This window comes from Alligator sinensis, unplaced genomic scaffold, assembly GCF_000455745.1.
Source record: "Alligator sinensis unplaced genomic scaffold, ASM45574v1 scaffold387_1, whole genome shotgun sequence".
NCBI lineage: Eukaryota > Metazoa > Chordata > Crocodylia > Alligatoridae > Alligator > Alligator sinensis.
The window spans coordinates 1,211,629-1,228,151 of NW_005842196.1; the positions used below are offsets into that span (position 1 = coordinate 1,211,629).

The window sequence follows — 16,523 nt, forward strand, 5'->3', positions numbered from 1 at the left end:
GAGGAGGTCTTGGCACCCGCTCCTGCGCCCCAGCGTCTGGCCGCAGCCACAGTCCCGCCCTAATCCGACCCGGGCAGAGCCTCACCTCGAGGCCAGCTCGGGTCGGCCTCCGCTGGCCTGGCACTGCCCTCTCGGCTCATCCCGGACCCGCAGGAGGGGAGGTTAGACACCGCGATCCTTGTTCTGAAGCTCAGTCTTCACAGTTGGTTTCTAGAGCAGAGTCCGGCCTGTTCCTCCTTCGAGGGCGCTGCTGACTCAGTCTCTCAGTGAGGAGTTCACTTCCACCCGGCCCCTGTTGCCCCTGTGCTTCCACCACACTTATTAACTCTTCAAACCATGGGAGACTGGTGCCTCCTGAGACTGGGGGGGCACAGTTTGTGGGCGGCAGCGTGGCAAGTGGCAACCGCTCGCAGAAGCTGGCAGCAGTTGCAGGGCGGGGGGGCAAGTGGCGACTGCCCACAGAAGCCAGCGGTGGCCAATTTCAGGGGGGCACCCCGCCCCCCATGCCCACCCTACCTGTCTCCTGTGCTTCAAACCTGCTCCTTGTCACTTCAGAGGAGCTCCCTGTATACAGCCACAAGGCTCTGCTTAGTCCCCCTCAAAACTTTGTTGCACTGGGATGTTCAAATGACAGCGGTTAGGCTGCTCATGTGCTTGACAACTGCCTTACGCTGACCAGTACCATCTCTTTGTCTCCTAGTACTCCCTAGCTGTCTGCCTGTGTCCGCTGATTGCCTCCTGTCTTACATTGTGTGGTCTTGAACCAAGAGGACAATCATTTTGTTCTGTTTGTGTATAACACCTGGTGCGATGCGGTTCTGGTCCGTGACCAGGACTCTGAGGTTTTTTGGTAACACAGATCACAGACGTGATTTCTATTACTATAGTGAATACCTTCAGTAAAGGATCCAGACATGCACTGCAGGCTATCCCCCTGCAGAATGGGCCCTGGACCAGACTGACAAGTTGCATGCAGAATGTAGACAGGGTCACTCACACAGCTGCTCCCTTCCAGATTGGCACCATCACCGTCCACATCCACTCAACCTTCTCAATGAAAACAGAACTATTTACCACTAAAAATGTTTACCCTTGGAAACAGCTGGCAGCACTCTGAGGTGATCAGCAGTCTGCCTCCTGGATATGCAGAAAAGCACTTCTGTGACCACAAAATGCTGCTTATAGTCCATAGAAGTTACTTAATCCCATAGGTGACTGGATTCACTGGTTAGTCATATTCATGACTGTGACCAGCAGATGTTGATCCTTTCAGAATATCTTTCCTGTGCCCTGAATTTATCCAAATGCAACTGAGAAGATGAATTCTGCAGACTCTGCTGGTCTGAGCACAGGACTGGGAGCTGAGAGTTTATGAGTTCTGCTGGGGCTCATTTCCTGGGAAAAATCCCTTACATTCTCTGTAGTCTCTCCATAGGGATCATTAGAATTACTTACCTTGCAAGGGTGTGTAAAAAGTATTTTCAGGAGCTGATCAAAAAATGTTGTGATTTAAATGAGAACAGGACATTATCATAGGCATATTAGTAAAAAAAAAAAAAAAAAGGAGAGGCTGAGGTGGAAAGGATGGGAATGGGAAAATAAGGTGGGGACATGCCAGTTTTTAAGTATATAAGTATTGTGATGGCTGGCATTACACAGTCTGTCAGTGACTCTTCAGATTGCTGTAATGAAAAAGTACTGTGGCCAGGTTGTCTGGGTATAAACCGGTACCAGAATTTACACCAAACTTGATTTTGGCCTGTAACATACAGAAAGTCAAGCCAGAGCCCGGTTCTTTAAAGGAAATGGTTTAGAATGGATTATCCACACCCCAGTCAGGCACTCCCTGCCTAGGGAACCTGTGCTCCTTCCACTCTTGTACTGAGGGAATTAGCTCCCATGAGGCTTTCTCCCCCATTGGAGGCTGTGAAATGCTGCTTTACTGCATCCTGGTTTGCAGAACTTTCTCATGCTGAGTCTCAGAATCCGCAGACCTCAATATTTCACCTCCTGGAAGGTGGACCCAAACTCAGCTGCAGTAGATATCAGTGGATGTCCAGGCAACAGGCCAAGGAGAGGCACCCCTTGCCCCCATTAGGTCTTCACTTCACATTAACTGATACGCTCCTTCTCCAGAGGCAGCTCTTTGGCCACTGCTGGGCCCTCTTCCCCACCTTCTCTTTTTTCCCCTCCCCTTTTCTGAGGAACAGTACAGCTTTAAGGGGACGTCTAGCAGATGCAGACGTGAACATCCGGGCAGTGTTAGTAGTGTCTCAGAGGATGCAGGAGCAAACCACTCACTTCGGGAAAGCTAAAGTACAAGTTTCCTGAACAAGCTGAGAGGAAAGAGAGAGAGAGGACAGTGAGCAGAGCAAAGAAATAGGTAAGATCCATTTTTATCAGCTGTTTGACCTCCATCCACAAGGGCTGGAGAAAGTTTTTGATCTAGACCAGTAACTAAGTGGCACTGCCTAGGAGACCTTCTGTGGAGCCAAAGCTGTAGACAGATGTCCCTGCATGCTGTGCAGTGAGAGCGCTGGCACTTTCCTCCACAGAGTCAGGGGGACAGTCTCAGCAGCTGGTTCCACCTCTCATTATAGCAGGTAGAGACACTGAGCAGCAGCCAGTGAAGTGGCAGTGCAGGCATGACCATCTGCTCTACTTTGATGAGGCACTACAAGGGCTCAGGTATCCTGATGATGATGAGCATGGCATAAAATCCTAGATACAAGCTAGTGGAGGGTTTGGAACAACAGAAATGCAAGGGGAGGGAATGCTTGTAAATACATAGATCGGCATCATAAGGGAGGAGCTGAGGTTTCTGTCTTGCTTGCTCTCCCCCTTGAAGTCTGTTTTTTAACCTGTTCAGCAGCACATATGTCCATCTGGCCACATTCCTGTGCTCTTTAGAAGTTCTTCATGCAGCCAAGCTCAGGTTATTGTCAAAGATGGTCCTTAGTCCATCCCTGTGTCTCTCTCCATAAAGCCACTTCTTTTTCTCTCTTTTCCCATCCTCAGCACCAATCTTATTTACTTCCTTTCATTGTCTGTCTTCTGTTCCCTTTCTGTCTATACCTATTGCCCCCTTACTGCTTTCTTTATGTAGCATACACTCTAGTGCATTTGCACTGACCTGAAACTGCAGTAAATCTGTCCCAGTCTGTCTGTAAATGATGTTTGCCTTGCCCCTGGCATCTGCTCTTGTTTCACTGATCTGCTCTCTGCTCCCTGGTTCTGCAAAGAAGAGGAAGATCCACAACTTGAATGTGAGAACTCCAGCAGCAAACAGATTGGGAGAGTCAGTCATAAAGAAACTCTCCTCATATTGCCTGGAGTGAGTCCCTTCTCTAGAAATCCAAGCCTCTCTTGCTCTTGACAGGTGTAGTACTAATTAGGGAGTTTAGCTTCCCTCTCCTGGAAAGCTCTTATTCTCTCTTCTGGAACCCTGTTCACACTGGGTCAGTTCCCTGTTCCTTGTGCAGTCCTTGACACCAGCACAAAGTAAGTGTTTAACCCCCACCCCCCTCCACTTTGCATGCTGACATTCAGTCACTGCACTGGTAGAAATGACTATGTAAAGTATAGCACAATGGGGAATAGGGGCCTAGTAATTTGATTCTGCCTGGGCACATCTACATGTTCATTAATATGCAGTAGTTACTGTGCATTTAATTTAGTACTTGTATAAGCAAGTACTAAATAAATGTGCAGTAACTGTAGTTACTGTACAGTAGAGCTGTCGCACACCTTTTTAGTGACACTACTGCACATTAGCCTAATAATACTGCGCAGTAGTGTATTAGCACTGTTGGTGCTGTGATGCGCTACTGCACAGTACTATTAGGCTACTGCGCAGTTAGCACCTAATGTAGACATGCGCCATGTGTCCTACTGTGATTAATTTGGGACAGGAATAGACCTAGGTTAGAATCGTTTGGCAGAATCCCAGGACCTGGTTTCAAATATTGCTCCCTTCAAGTTTCAACACCTGTCATGCTCTGAGTTGGAGGAACACAGTGATGTTGGTTCATGCCATTTTGTCATGCATCTCATGACATTTTGGCTCTTTCTTAAAGACCAAGCTCCAGGAGTGAGGGGACTATGTGAGAATCTCAACTTCTTTTTTTAAAAGAAAGTTTCTAGACCTTATGGTTACAGAGAAAAAATTTTAAATTTGGAAGGCTCAGAGAAACAGAAGGAAAATAAAACACCGGGTAATTTATTATTTTCCAAAATCTCATGACTTTGAGGGTCTGACTCATGATTTTTGAATGTTTGTAATTGACAAACTTGGAAAAAATCTGGGTCTCATCAGTATGGGCAGGAAAGCAAAGCTGGGGTAGTGAACAAACGTGCGTGTGTATGCATGCTTGCATGCATGCATGTGTGTGTGTGTGCATGTGCATTATTAAAGCTATAACAGGGGTCACTGTTCTGTTTTAAATCCATTTCCCTTCTTTCTAGGCTCCAGTGATTTGTGGTTTCTGTTGTTTTCTGGATTCCTGGAGCTGTAGTCTGCCTGCTAACAATCAGAGAGCTCGGGCACAATTCTTCCTGCTACTGCTCAGCCATCCCCACACACTGGGATGGCACAAGAAGCTGCCCCACTCCTGCTGCTTTTCCTCACAAAGCTGGTATCTTCCACCTGGCTTGAAGGTAAGTGTACATCCTATGCAGGAAAGGTGATCAATGCCAACTGGTGCTAAAAGGCAAGGAGACTGGGATCTAGCTAGCAGGCCTCTCCCAGGGTATCAGCATACATGAATAAAGCAGCAGGGAACAGCTGTAGTTCAAAGCACGGTACAGCAAAAGGAGCAGATTGAAGAAAGTGGAGAAAGACAGCATGGCTGGGCATCCTAAATTTGCTGGAATCCAGGTCAGTTCAGCACCCCTTTTCCTCCAGGAACCTTGGGAACGGTCATCTGCATCAGAATAAGTCAAGGAGTCTGTGTGATGGAAGCCAAAGGAGCCTTAACAGCTTTTAGTCTCCTTGCTCTTCCCTGTGAGGATGATGCTGAGTAGCTCTGACAGGGGTATCGGGGAACGTGCCATTTAAAACGGGCCTGCCCGCCTGATGTGTGTGGTGGGTTTGCTGAGCATCAGAGGCAGCTTGAGATGAGAGAAAGAAGGGAGGAGAGACAGGGGAGGAGATGAGGCATAAAGAAATCAGATGCCCAGGAAGTCAGGGCCTGACTGACATGATTGCTCAAGGCAGCAAGGAGAGCTGAGGTGTCTGCCTTGTTGAGGGTGGGGGAGGGAAGAGAGAGGACAGCAGAACCCATTGGGTTAGGAACTCATCCAGAGATGAGTAAATAGCAAACTCCTCATCACAGCTACAATTGTGGGAGCTAAACTTTTCCGTTTGTTCTCAGCTTCTGGTGGAACTTTTGGCAGGCGACTGTTTGTCTGGAACAGCTGCACCATGCATTCAAAGGAAAACCCAAGCCTCTTCCCAGACTGGGCAAAACAACCCAACTAAAACACCGCAGCCTGTTTGCTGTAGAAATCCAGTCCTTTCCAGCAGCACCCCTTTATCCATCATTGCCCAGCTATCAATTAAGAGACCCTGGAGCCTGTAAAGGCCCCTACAACACTCTGGAAGGCCCTTCTCCCATTTGCAGTTTCTTCTCCCACTCTTGCTTTTCTCTCAGAGACTTGTGATACTTTAGATCCTCCTAGCTCTGTTACTCTGCCACCACACTATATCACTAAATAAATACAGGCTGAGAATGAAAGAGCAGCTTTCCATGTATGCGTCACTGTCTCCTGAAGGGGACGGCTCTGTGACCTCAACATTAGGGTTATAATAAATTATAATAACCAGCCTCCCTGGAACTGCTCATTCAAATCAGAGCAGGGCTGAATCAGCCCACTCTCCCTGTGAGGCAGATGCATTGATTTCTATGCAGTTGGCCATTTGAGAGCCTTGAAGCCAAAGTGCTGTTTGCTTTGAGTGGGTGTGAAAGCTCTCACAGCTTCGCAGCAGAGCCAGGACTTGCTCCAGCATCCTAACCAATGTGGACCATTCTGCTCATTGTGTGCTGGTGTGGTCCCACGAGGAGGTGGCTGGATTTCAGCAGTGTGGTGTAGCATAGGAAAGGCTTTGGGATGAAGGGAATTGTACATTCAGAAGAGCAGGGCAGAAGAGGGGGCATTATACTGTTGGAAGTCATAAAGATTTTCTCAGAGCAGTAGAGGCTTTTTAGAGAGGCTGCTGCTACTTTGTGCTCAAGCAGCAACACTTCTCCTTTTAAACCAAGGATTTAGAGCAGGGAAGAGTAGAAGGAAAGCCAAGTGCAGCCAGAGCAGAGAGAATGTGGTGGAGACGCAGAGTGGTTTTCCACAAGACTTAATCTGCTGTCTCCCAAGTCCATAATGCTGGAGGGAGCCAGGGCCACATGCTCTCCCTGCTCATTCCAGGCTGAGATTCCCTCTCACCAGTCTTTTCATTCAGGAGCCTGGATTGGCTGACTCATTTCTTGAGAAACATCTGGGATTCTGCTCAGTACAGGGATTCAGTTTCAAGACTAATACCAAAATGACATCTGGGGGACAAAGACTAAAAATAGGAGTGAAAATAAGTGTGCTCACTCACGGAAACAGAAATAGTGAGGGAAAGAAAGGGAAGCGGGGGAGGAGTGAAATTAGCTGGCTGGAAGGAAAGGAAATCCAACGGAAACACTATCTCACAGCCGGGGAATGTCCCCAGTCAGTCTATATCATTCATTTGGGCTCCAGGGGCAGGCACTGACCAGGACTAGGAAAAATTTGTGGTCTCCCTGGGCCTCCTTATGGCTCCTAAGGAGACCCCAAACTTTCCGCTAAGGGGGCTCTCTTCCTTTCAGTGTGGGGGAATGTCAAGCCTGAACTCCATTGAAGTGCCACTCTTCCCTGTCTCCCCCCCGACCCCAGGCTGAGAGAGGAATTAGGGCTCAGTTTCCTTTCAGTGCTGGGCATTCCCCCAACAGCCCCACCAGTGGACTCCAGTTCTGCCCTGGGGGGAATCACTGCATCCAGCTGTGAGAGGTGCATATTGTCTTGACTCACCATTTCTTTCCTTCGCCCAAAGGCACTATCCCTTTCCAGATTGAGTGAAGTTCCCCACACTGCTGCCCCACTGCCCCACCCAGCCTCCTCCTGAGATGAGCGGGCAGTTCATTTTCTTTGCTGATTCAGCCCTGGCCTGCCACAGGGAGGCCAGACTAGAACCAGGCCTAACCTAGGAAGGGCTCCCTGTTCTCCATAAAACTGAATGAACAGGCCAGCCCTGTTTGAACAACTATCAGGAGGCATTCGAATGGAGTGATCAGAAGGAAGGCTTCCTGGAATCTTGTTCATGAAAGAACTGGCTTGTCCTCTTTCCAAGCTCAGCTCTGACACTGATTTCCTGTAATAAATTAATCTGGCAGTCAGGCTGTTTAGTCTGCTGGACAGTGCCAGCCACACAGACATGTCACTGCCAACTCAGGTTGGGGAGGGGAAGAGCCCTCTGCACAGATATATGTTCCCTTTTCAGCTCTTTGCTGTGGCTGTGACACTGGAGGACCTGAAACAAGGGCACTGCTGGTTGGAGAGAGTCAGATGCAGGCAAAAAGAAGAATGATGCCTACTGTGTTCTGGGCTAAGCTGTGCAGCTGTTTGCACTTTTGTGGCTGATTGCACTACAGGTCCGTTCTCATTCTGGACTGTCTTCCACCTGCAGTGTGTTCAAGATGCCTGATTCCTCCTTGCTCCATACTGCATAGTCTCTGGTGTGAAGTGCTACCATCCCTAAACTGCAATATCTTACACCCACCTCGCACCAAGGGAGGTGACTCCAACAAGGCTGTGGAGAGGCAGCCTCCCATCCCACCTTTCAGTTCCGCCTCTGTCTCTGCAAAACATTCTTGGGTACCAAGGAGACTACAGGAAGGAGCAGGGATTACAGGTTGCCTGGGGGACAAAGATGGTATTTTAAAAGGGCTGGGAATGCTGTGAGTAGAGAGAGGAGCAGTGTCAGGAGAGGGTTCCCACATACCAGGTCCTCTCAGGACTCGTGTTGGGACAGGTCACTTAAGGAAGCAGATTTACTCCCAGGGGTTCCTGAGATGGAAAATTTCCCAGAGCCTGACCTCAGGGAGAGCTCGTGTAACCACTTCTGTGCAGACCGAAGTAAGTGCCTGTTAAGTGCAGTGACGTGACCTGAGGATTAGTCCCAGCCTGGCCAGTAGAAATAAGGTGCCTAGGCAGGGAATGCCACCTTCTCATTCTCTTCTGTCTCTTCTCCCTCCCCAGGCTCTGGCTACCATGCTGCTGAGACATACAACAATGAAGTGTATGTAGAGGAGACACCGCACACTCCAACCCTGGACTACCGAGGTAACAACTTCTTACTGACCACCCTCATGGCTGTCAGTATCTCCAGCAAAGGAGGTCTCATGGGGCTGGGCACCCAATCATTTAGACTTTGGTATAACCAGCTATATGCTGCATCATGCTGCTTAAGCCCTTGCCATGAGTCACGTATTCCAAGGTAGAACAGTCCCCTTCTGGAACACTGGTTCCCCTCCTTCCTGCTCTATCCTTAAGTACTAATGAGCAGAGAGAGGTAGTTAGTCGTATGAGTCTGAAATCAGGCAGAAGGCTGGGTAGAGATGCACCTTGTAGACCAACTCAGTAATGCTCAACATTTTGGCCACGTGGGCCAAATGAGACCTGTGGGACCACTCCATGGGCCAGATCAGACCCCACATGCTGGGACTGGGATCAGGCACCGGGGCCCCAAGCCATCTCCACCCAGCCCTGCATGCTGGGATTGGGCCTCATGCCACCCTACATGGGAAGACCCATGGGCCTGTGATGACATAGTGTCATGGACTGGATCTGGCCCACAGGCTGGGGGTTGAGCAGCCCTGGACTGACTGAATCAGAGTTGTATAAAAACTCCCTATAGCATCTGACAAAGTGAGCATTGCTCACGAAAGCTTATGCATCTGATTCTGTTAGTCTATAAGATACACCTCTGCCCTGCCTTAGGTACTCATGTGAGCCCATTACCCCTAATGTGAGCATGTTGTCATTTTCAAAGGATTCATTCTCCCAAGAGCCCTGTGAGGCAGATGCCATTTTCCTCATAGCACAGATGGGAACTGAGGTGCGTAGCTAAGCAGCCTGCGGGGGCCCTCTAGGAAGGCTGTGGTGGAGTGAGGAATTGAATCCATATTTCCCATGGCCTAAACTGGCACAATAACCCCTGCAATACCCTCCCCTCTATGTCTCCTTAGTGCCTCAGTGGTGCTACCCATTAAGCATCCACCATGGAGAGGCAATCTGCTACTCTCCCCTGGGAGGGAATTACCGCAGCAGCCTGGGGACACGCTGTGAACTGTCCTGTGATCGAGGCTTCCGGCTCTTCGGGCAGAGGTCGGTGCAGTGCTTGCCAAGCCGTCACTGGTCTGGGATGGCCTACTGTAGACGTAAGTGCTGCAGACATATGATGTTGTGTGCAAGCATGTGACATTCTGTCTAGTGCCTGAGAACATGCCAGAGCGAGGTGACCACAGTGCATGGGTTACAGAGGAATCAGGAGAGAAGAAAATGAGCTTGCTATTACACACTGCACATGGCTCTGGTACTTGTGCTGCTTCCTGTCCCTGAATGCTGCACCTTGGTTCTACTCAGATCCAGTTTCCCCTCACTGCTGGCAGTCCCTACTGGTCTCACCTTGTCAGCACTTGCCCACTCCTCTTGCTTGGCTGCAGCCCCTGCAGTACCTTTGTTGCCTTCTATTTTAATTGTTATTGGTTTTTACACCACAGAAATCATTTGACAGAGAAGGGACAGGAAGTGGGTGAGGGAGGCAGCCTTTGAAGCTGTATTTGGTTAAAACCAAATGACAGTGTTGCCATCTCTCTCAATTTTATCACAATGCTTATGATAGCTACTGTTTCTTGTAATGCTCCAGCTCCTGGATTCAAGTGATTAGAGAAAATTCAGCTTTCATTGAGAAGGGAAGTTCCTAACTTCACATTCCTAGTTCCAAGCCAAAGCACATGACCAAGACACCTTCCCAGCTCCCAGCACATCAGACAAATAAAATAACCCCTGTATTAGTATTCTAATCTCATGATTTATGAGCTAGTCTCATGATTTTTTTTGAGGCCTGACTCATGGCTACACTATGCTGGTGATAGACAGATGATGGCACATGTTGAGAGACCCACCATTCTGTCCCACACTGTGAAGAGATCCGAGGGGCACCCTGGCCCCTGGAGCACACATAGAGAATCAGTCTCTTCCCCTAAGTTCTTCTAAGACCCCCTTACTGGAGTGTCTGGCTGCATGCACAATCAGCTCTTTGTCACCATGTCCTTTCTACCTCCTGCTCCCCCTTCTGGAGTTTTTCCATGAGATTTTCTCCTGGAATTCCATCAATTCTGTCATCATGGAGGCATTAAGACCTGCAAGCTGTCTGGCCTAAGCAGTCCTGAATCAGATGTTTCCAGCAGTAATATCTCCAACATCTGCTGAGCAGATCTGCTCTTTTTGTTGCAGAGATCCGGTGCCACGTGCTGCCAGCATTGCACTATGGTTCCTACCAGTGCACAGCAGGGGTACTGGTGGACTCTCGTTGTGACTATGCCTGCCTCCCGGGGTACCAGCTGGAGGGTGACCGCACACGGATGTGTATGGAAGATGGGCGATGGAGTGTCAGTGAGCCAATCTGTGTAGGTAAATCTCACCCTGCCATCCTCACAACCATGGAGCATGTGCCCAGCTCACCCTGGGCACATGCTCCAGAATTCATCCCCAGTGCCTGCTCCACAGAGATTCTGTTAGCCACATGCTATATTTCCCATGCCTGCTTCCAGGATACAACTAAACCCAGATAATCCCAGATCACTACCCCTGGGAACATGACACTGCTGGGTCAAGGTAATTTCCCCATGGTTTCTCCTGCTTCACCTCCTCAAAGGCATTGTTGTCTCCATGGTTTAGATAGGTTGCGTGCCCCAGGAGCATACATCTTTGCAATGTGGGATAGGCCCTACCTCCCTGTTGCTGGATATTATTGTCCCTCTGGGCTATTACAGCTCTTAAGCCAGGGGCACTGCTGTCTCCCTGGTCTGTTCTGGGTGGCATCCTGACTCCTGATGCCCCTGTGACTTTTATTGTCTCTTCCCAGCATCTCCCTCAATCCTCACCTGTTTTGTACTATCCACCTGGCCTACACAGTTACCCTGTTTATTTCTGCTTTGCTTGAGCAGACATTGAGCCCCCCAAGATCCGATGTCCCGACTCACGAGAGAGGATAGCAGAGCCAGAGAAACTGACAGCCACTGTGTACTGGGACCCCCCTCATGTGAAGGACTCTGCTGATGGCATCATCAAACGGTGAGCAGGAGGAGTGGGCACTCCAACCCTTGGCCCACATGCATTTATGATGGCTTTGCAGCCTTGAAATCTGTTTTGGGATCAAAACACTGCAGTATCATGCATCCTGAGGCATGCACACTCTCTCTTTCTTGGTTCAGTGTGACACTGCGGGGCCCAGAACCTGGGTCTGAGTTTCCAGAAGGGGAGCATGTTATTCGTTACACCGCCTACGATCAGGCTTACAACCGAGCCAGCTGCAAATTTGTTGTCAGAGTTCAAGGTGAGGGAGAAGTCACCCCTGTCCTGTGATCCCTGGCTGAAGGGGCAGTCTCACTCACTCCCAGGACAGGTGGGACCTCTAAAGGGCTTCCAGTTTCCCTCAGCCCCAGGGAGGCTTGCTGGCTCTGTACTCTGAAAGATGTGAGTGTATTTCATGCTTCTCCTTGACCCCAGCTTTCCCTTTCACAGTGAGTCGCTGCCCTGTGCTGAAGCCACCGCAGAATGGCTACCTCAGCTGCACCTCTGCAGGCAATAACTATGGCGCCATGTGCAACTACTTCTGTGATGGGGGCTACGATCGCCAAGGAACCCCCTCACGCATCTGTCAGTCCAGTCACCAGTGGTCAGGATCACAGCCTACTTGTGTGCGTAAGTGTTGCATGGAATCACAAGGAGGGACACATGCACGGTGATGCTCTCCCCAGGGAAGACTGGCCTGTGTCTTGTGAGGCAACTGGAACAAGGTTGAAGAACCAGACAGCACCCTTAGTGCCACCTGCCATATGTCACATACCCAAGTGCCAGGAGTCAAGGCCCTAACATCAGTTAGCAAGGTACCTTACTCAGAGCATGGGCTGCCTCCTTGCATGGGCTTCACTGCAACAGGAGTTATATTCCTCTAAGAATAGGAGCTCCCTTATATCTACAGTTGAAGACATTTACAGAAGTGAGAGAGGGGAGAGCCAAGACCCTGTCATATGCCAAGAGGTGGAGAAACTTCACTGGGTCCCTCTCAGACATCATGTCACCCACTGGTGATCATCCACAGCAGGTAGGGGAGGTTTCCAGTTGTCTCCAGTGCACAGGCCAAGCCTCTGCCCACAGTTCTGCCAGGACTCCTGCAGCCATGTCTGAGCCAGCACAGGCCTTTGCATCCCACCAGGGACAGGGGCAGGCAGGACCGTCTTGTTCAGGTGTTCCAAATTCTTGGTTAAGTGCACAGAAGAGAGACCCCAGGTCACTAGCCACCTGCAGCCTTGTGAAACAACCCCCAGAGGCCCAAATGAGACCTGTCCTGTGAGGAGAGGGTTCAGGTTTTCAGGTGGATGAGATAAGGGGAAAGGAACAGCATAGCACTGCATTCCCTGGTGGTCACCAGGCCTCTCCTTCTGGCTCTGGCTTGGCCCAATAGCCCCTCACTCCAAGTTCACTCCCAGAGTAGAGATTTGATACTTTATTTCTCTTGCTGTTAATGTCACCCAGGCCAGCAGGGAGAGGGCCCAGGGGTAAAGCTGGGCTCTACAGTCTCATGTTTCATTTCTCAGCAACATATCAGGGCCCAATCCAAGCCCTCAGCCCCACCTGCTTGACCTCTGGGAAAGCTGGAATCTATTTTATAACTGGCTCCTCTCCACATAACAAGCCAGAGCTAAACCCAAACCTGCAGTGGAGCCCTGCAAGCCCCCGGGGAGGGCTGCACCTCACGACCTACATCTGATTGCCCTGTAAACCGAATGCTGCCTGTCTGAGAGCAAATCCCCCTTGTGTCTCCATAGAAACCAGGAGAGTCCTGGGCACAGAATAAGACTAACCCCCCCCAGCCCTCCCTAGACTGGGCTAGACAGAAGGCCCCTGGTCACATCCCTGCATCCACCATTGCTTACAACACCGAGTACTGCTGCTCCTCTCACGTTTCCCAAAGCAAATCAAGGGCAAGTCCAGACAAGCGGACAGAGATCCAGACCCTTACTGGTTTCAGCCACTGGTTCAGACACTGGCAAGCACCTCCTGGTGGGGGCATGCCTGCAGAGCTAACACATTCATCAAATCATAGAGCAGGTGGGCTGGAAGGGTCCTCTGTGGGTCATCTAGTCCAGCCCCCTGCCAGAGGCAGGACCATCCCTATCCAAACCATCTTATACAATCCAAACCTCAGGAGGCTAGACATACACCTGGCTGGGGTCATCTGACCCCAGCGCTCTTTCCTGCCCGGTGCAGGGGGTCAGACTCAATGATCTGCTAAGGTCCCTGCTGACCCAAACATTTATGAATCTTAGTAAAACTACCGTCAACCCCGACACAATACATTATCCATTATCACAGCAGTGGCCAAAAGAAAACCACAACCATCTAGCCAAATCTAGAGAGTGGGAGGTTGGTCTCTCTGGCATTCTTGTGTGCCCAGGGCTGCCTTGGTTTCCATGGACAGGCGAGGAGGATTTGTTCCTCACCAGGCAGATGGAGCCTGCTGCATTATCGATGGAGCTTCCTTATTGATCTGTACAGCTCGGTCACAGTGAGCGTCATTGCTGCAGGCCAAATCTCTACAGAAAGATGGATCTCAGCACCTATGACCTGCTCCCTTGCCACCTAGTGGTTAGAGACTAAAAGCTATCACATCTAGTCAAAGAACCTAGCCTGCCTAGAGACTAAAAGCACCTACAAGCCCCAGCCTGCTGCATTTCTGGGTCCCTTCTCCACAGTCTCAATGTAAATTGCCCCAAGGGCTGTGACTCAGGTCTGTGGGGTGACTCCTCCTAGGATATTTTCTACCCTGTGCTGGAGATGCTGGCAACATGCTTCCTGCTGGGAGAGTGAACAGAAGTCAGAGTCTGGGGAAGATACCTCATCCTGGGAAAAGAGACATAAGTGCTGGTTATGGGGTAGGCGAAGCTAGAAAATGCAGGGAGGGGTGGGGGGAGAGGGCCTCATTTGTGCTCAGTTCTAACCTTCCTTGCTTCAGCCATGCAGATCAATGTGGATGTGAACTCAGCAGCAAGCCTCCTTGATCAGTTCTTTGAGAAACGCCGGCTCCTGATTGTCTCTGCTCCTGATCCCTCTGACCGCTTCTACAAGATGCAGATTGCTATGCTGCAGGTGAAGCCCCTTCCCCTGATGTAACCCCCCTCCACACCCCCAGCTAGTGCCCTCTGATCTACTCTGCTCTTCTCCTTAGCAAGCCACCTGTGGGCTGGACCTACGTCACATCACCATCATCGAGCTGGTGGGGCAGCCTCCCCATGAGGTGGGACGCATCCAGGAACAGCAGCTCTCAGCCAGCATCATTGAGCAGCTCAGGTACCAGCAATAGCTGTTGGGGCAGTGGGAAGAACAACTGCAAAGAGATCAGAGGCAGGACTACAGAACCCAAATCAGCTGGTGGCTGTAGCATGTTGATAGTGCGGGGCTGGTGGAGCACTGGCTGCTTCTAGCAAGAGCTGCTGCTGCTGCCTTTGCTGAGGTGGTGGGGTCATATGCAGGTGGGACTGAAATCCCTGCTGTTATCTCCAGTACTGAATGGGGTGGGTGAAATCACTCCAGGAGACACCTACTGTAGGTAAAACACACCCTGACACTCAAGCACTGGCTATTCAAACCCTGCTTTGAGCATGGGGGACAGCCACAGTGCCCTGGGGAGCTGGGCTGCCAGCACTGCTGCCTTGAGCTGTGCAGGGTTGGAAAGAGAGACAAGCCCTGCTGCTGTACCATACTGCAGCATGTGGTTGTGGCTGGATTGTACCAAGCTACTCGGAATAACCTAGGGTCTCTTCAACTGTCCTGCTCCAACAGGAGACTGGCCTGGGGAGCACTGACCTTGAAATGGCAGCTAGAGCAGGGCAGGTAGACTGTAGTCATTTAGACAAGCAAACAGCACAGGGTCATGTTGCCAACAAGACAGGAGGTGCTAAACTCTCATAGTTTCATAGTTGGTAGGGTCAGAAAGGACCTGAGCAGATCATCAAGTCCAACCCCTTGCCATGGCAGGAAAGAGCACTGTGGTCAAATGACCCCAGCAAGGTGTTCGTCTAACCTCCTCTTAAAGACCCCCAGGGTAGGAGCGAGCACCACTTCGCTTGAAAGTTGGTCCCAGATCCTAGCCACCCTGACAGTGAAGTAGCGCCTCCTGATGTCTAGTCTGAATCTACCTTCTGCCAGCTTGTGACCGTTATTTCTAGTCACTCCTGGTAGTGTTTGGGGGAACAGGGACTCCCCCAATGCCTGCTGGGCCCCCCTGACTAGTTTGTAACAGGCCACTAGATTCCCCCCTCAGCCTTCTCTTGTGGAGGCTGAACAGGTTCAGGTCCCTTAGCCTCTGCTCGTAGGGCCTGCCTTGCTGCCCCCTGATCATGTGGGTGGCCCTTCTCTGAGCCCTCTCAATGCTGTCCACGTCCATCCTGAAGTGCAGCGCCCAGAACTGGAGGCAGTACTCCAACTGCGGCCTGACCAGTGTCACATAGAGGGGAAGGATCACCTCTTTGGGCCTGCTTGAGATGCATCTGTGGATGCATGACAAGGTGTGGTTGGCTTTCCTGACCGTGTCCCCACACTGTCAGCCCACATCCATTTTGGCATCAATAATGATTGCAAGATCCTGTTCTGCCTCTGCACTGACGAGAAGGGACTTCCCCAACCTGTAGGTATGCTGCTGGTTCTTCCTCCCCAGGTGCAGTACCCTGCAATTGTCAGTGTTGAAACCCAGCCTGTTCTCATCCGCCCACCTCTGTAACCTGTCTAGGTCCAATTGCAGCCTATTCCTCCCTTCTAACGTGCCCACATCCCCCCCCCCACATCTTAGTGTCGTCAGCAAATTTTAACAGGGTGCTTTTTAGACCCTCGTCCATGTCACTGATGAAGATGTTGAACAGTGCGGGTCCAAGGACTGAGCCCTGGGGGACCCCACTGCCCACATCCCTCCAGGTCGAAAATGACCCATCCACCACCACACCCTGGGTGCGACCCTCCAGCCAGTTAGTGACCCATTTAACTGTGTAGGTGTGGATGCCACAGTCCGCTAGTTTTTTAATGTGAATGGGGTGAGAGAGAGTCTTTCTGGACTTCAGGAAGGCCTTCGACACTATGTCCGCTGCAACCCCTGCGTCTAAGGATTTTGTGACCTGGTCATAGAAGGCCACCAGGTTGGTCTGACAGGACCTGCCTCTAACGAATCA

At 50.6% G+C, this 16,523-nt stretch overlaps 1 protein-coding gene across 5 annotated transcripts in view; it reads left to right on the plus strand.

Moving 5' to 3' along the window:
- The first annotated feature begins 36 nt into the window (after positions 1-36).
- SRPX2 (sushi repeat containing protein X-linked 2) overlaps positions 37-16,523 on the plus strand; it is a 19,742-nt gene continuing 3,255 nt past the window's right edge. For 3 of the 5 annotated variants that reach the window (XM_025207437.1, XM_025207440.1, XM_025207441.1), the window contains exons 1-10: positions 2,253-2,383; positions 4,465-4,656; positions 8,275-8,358; positions 9,264-9,455; positions 10,534-10,710; positions 11,247-11,373; positions 11,514-11,635; positions 11,824-12,003; positions 14,318-14,451; positions 14,531-14,652. In XM_025207437.1, coding sequence (XP_025063222.1) covers positions 4,587-4,656; positions 8,275-8,358; positions 9,264-9,455; positions 10,534-10,710; positions 11,247-11,373; positions 11,514-11,635; positions 11,824-12,003; positions 14,318-14,451; positions 14,531-14,652 — 1,208 coding nt within the window. In that variant the 5' untranslated portion in view covers positions 2,253-2,383; positions 4,465-4,586. Of the gene's footprint in view, positions 162-2,252; positions 2,384-3,379; positions 3,502-4,464; positions 4,657-8,274; positions 8,359-9,263; positions 9,456-10,533; positions 10,711-11,246; positions 11,374-11,513; positions 11,636-11,823; positions 12,004-14,317; positions 14,452-14,530; positions 14,653-16,523 lie in introns of those variants that run through there. The other 2 variants (XM_025207439.1, XM_025207438.1) reach the window with 2 other exon arrangements.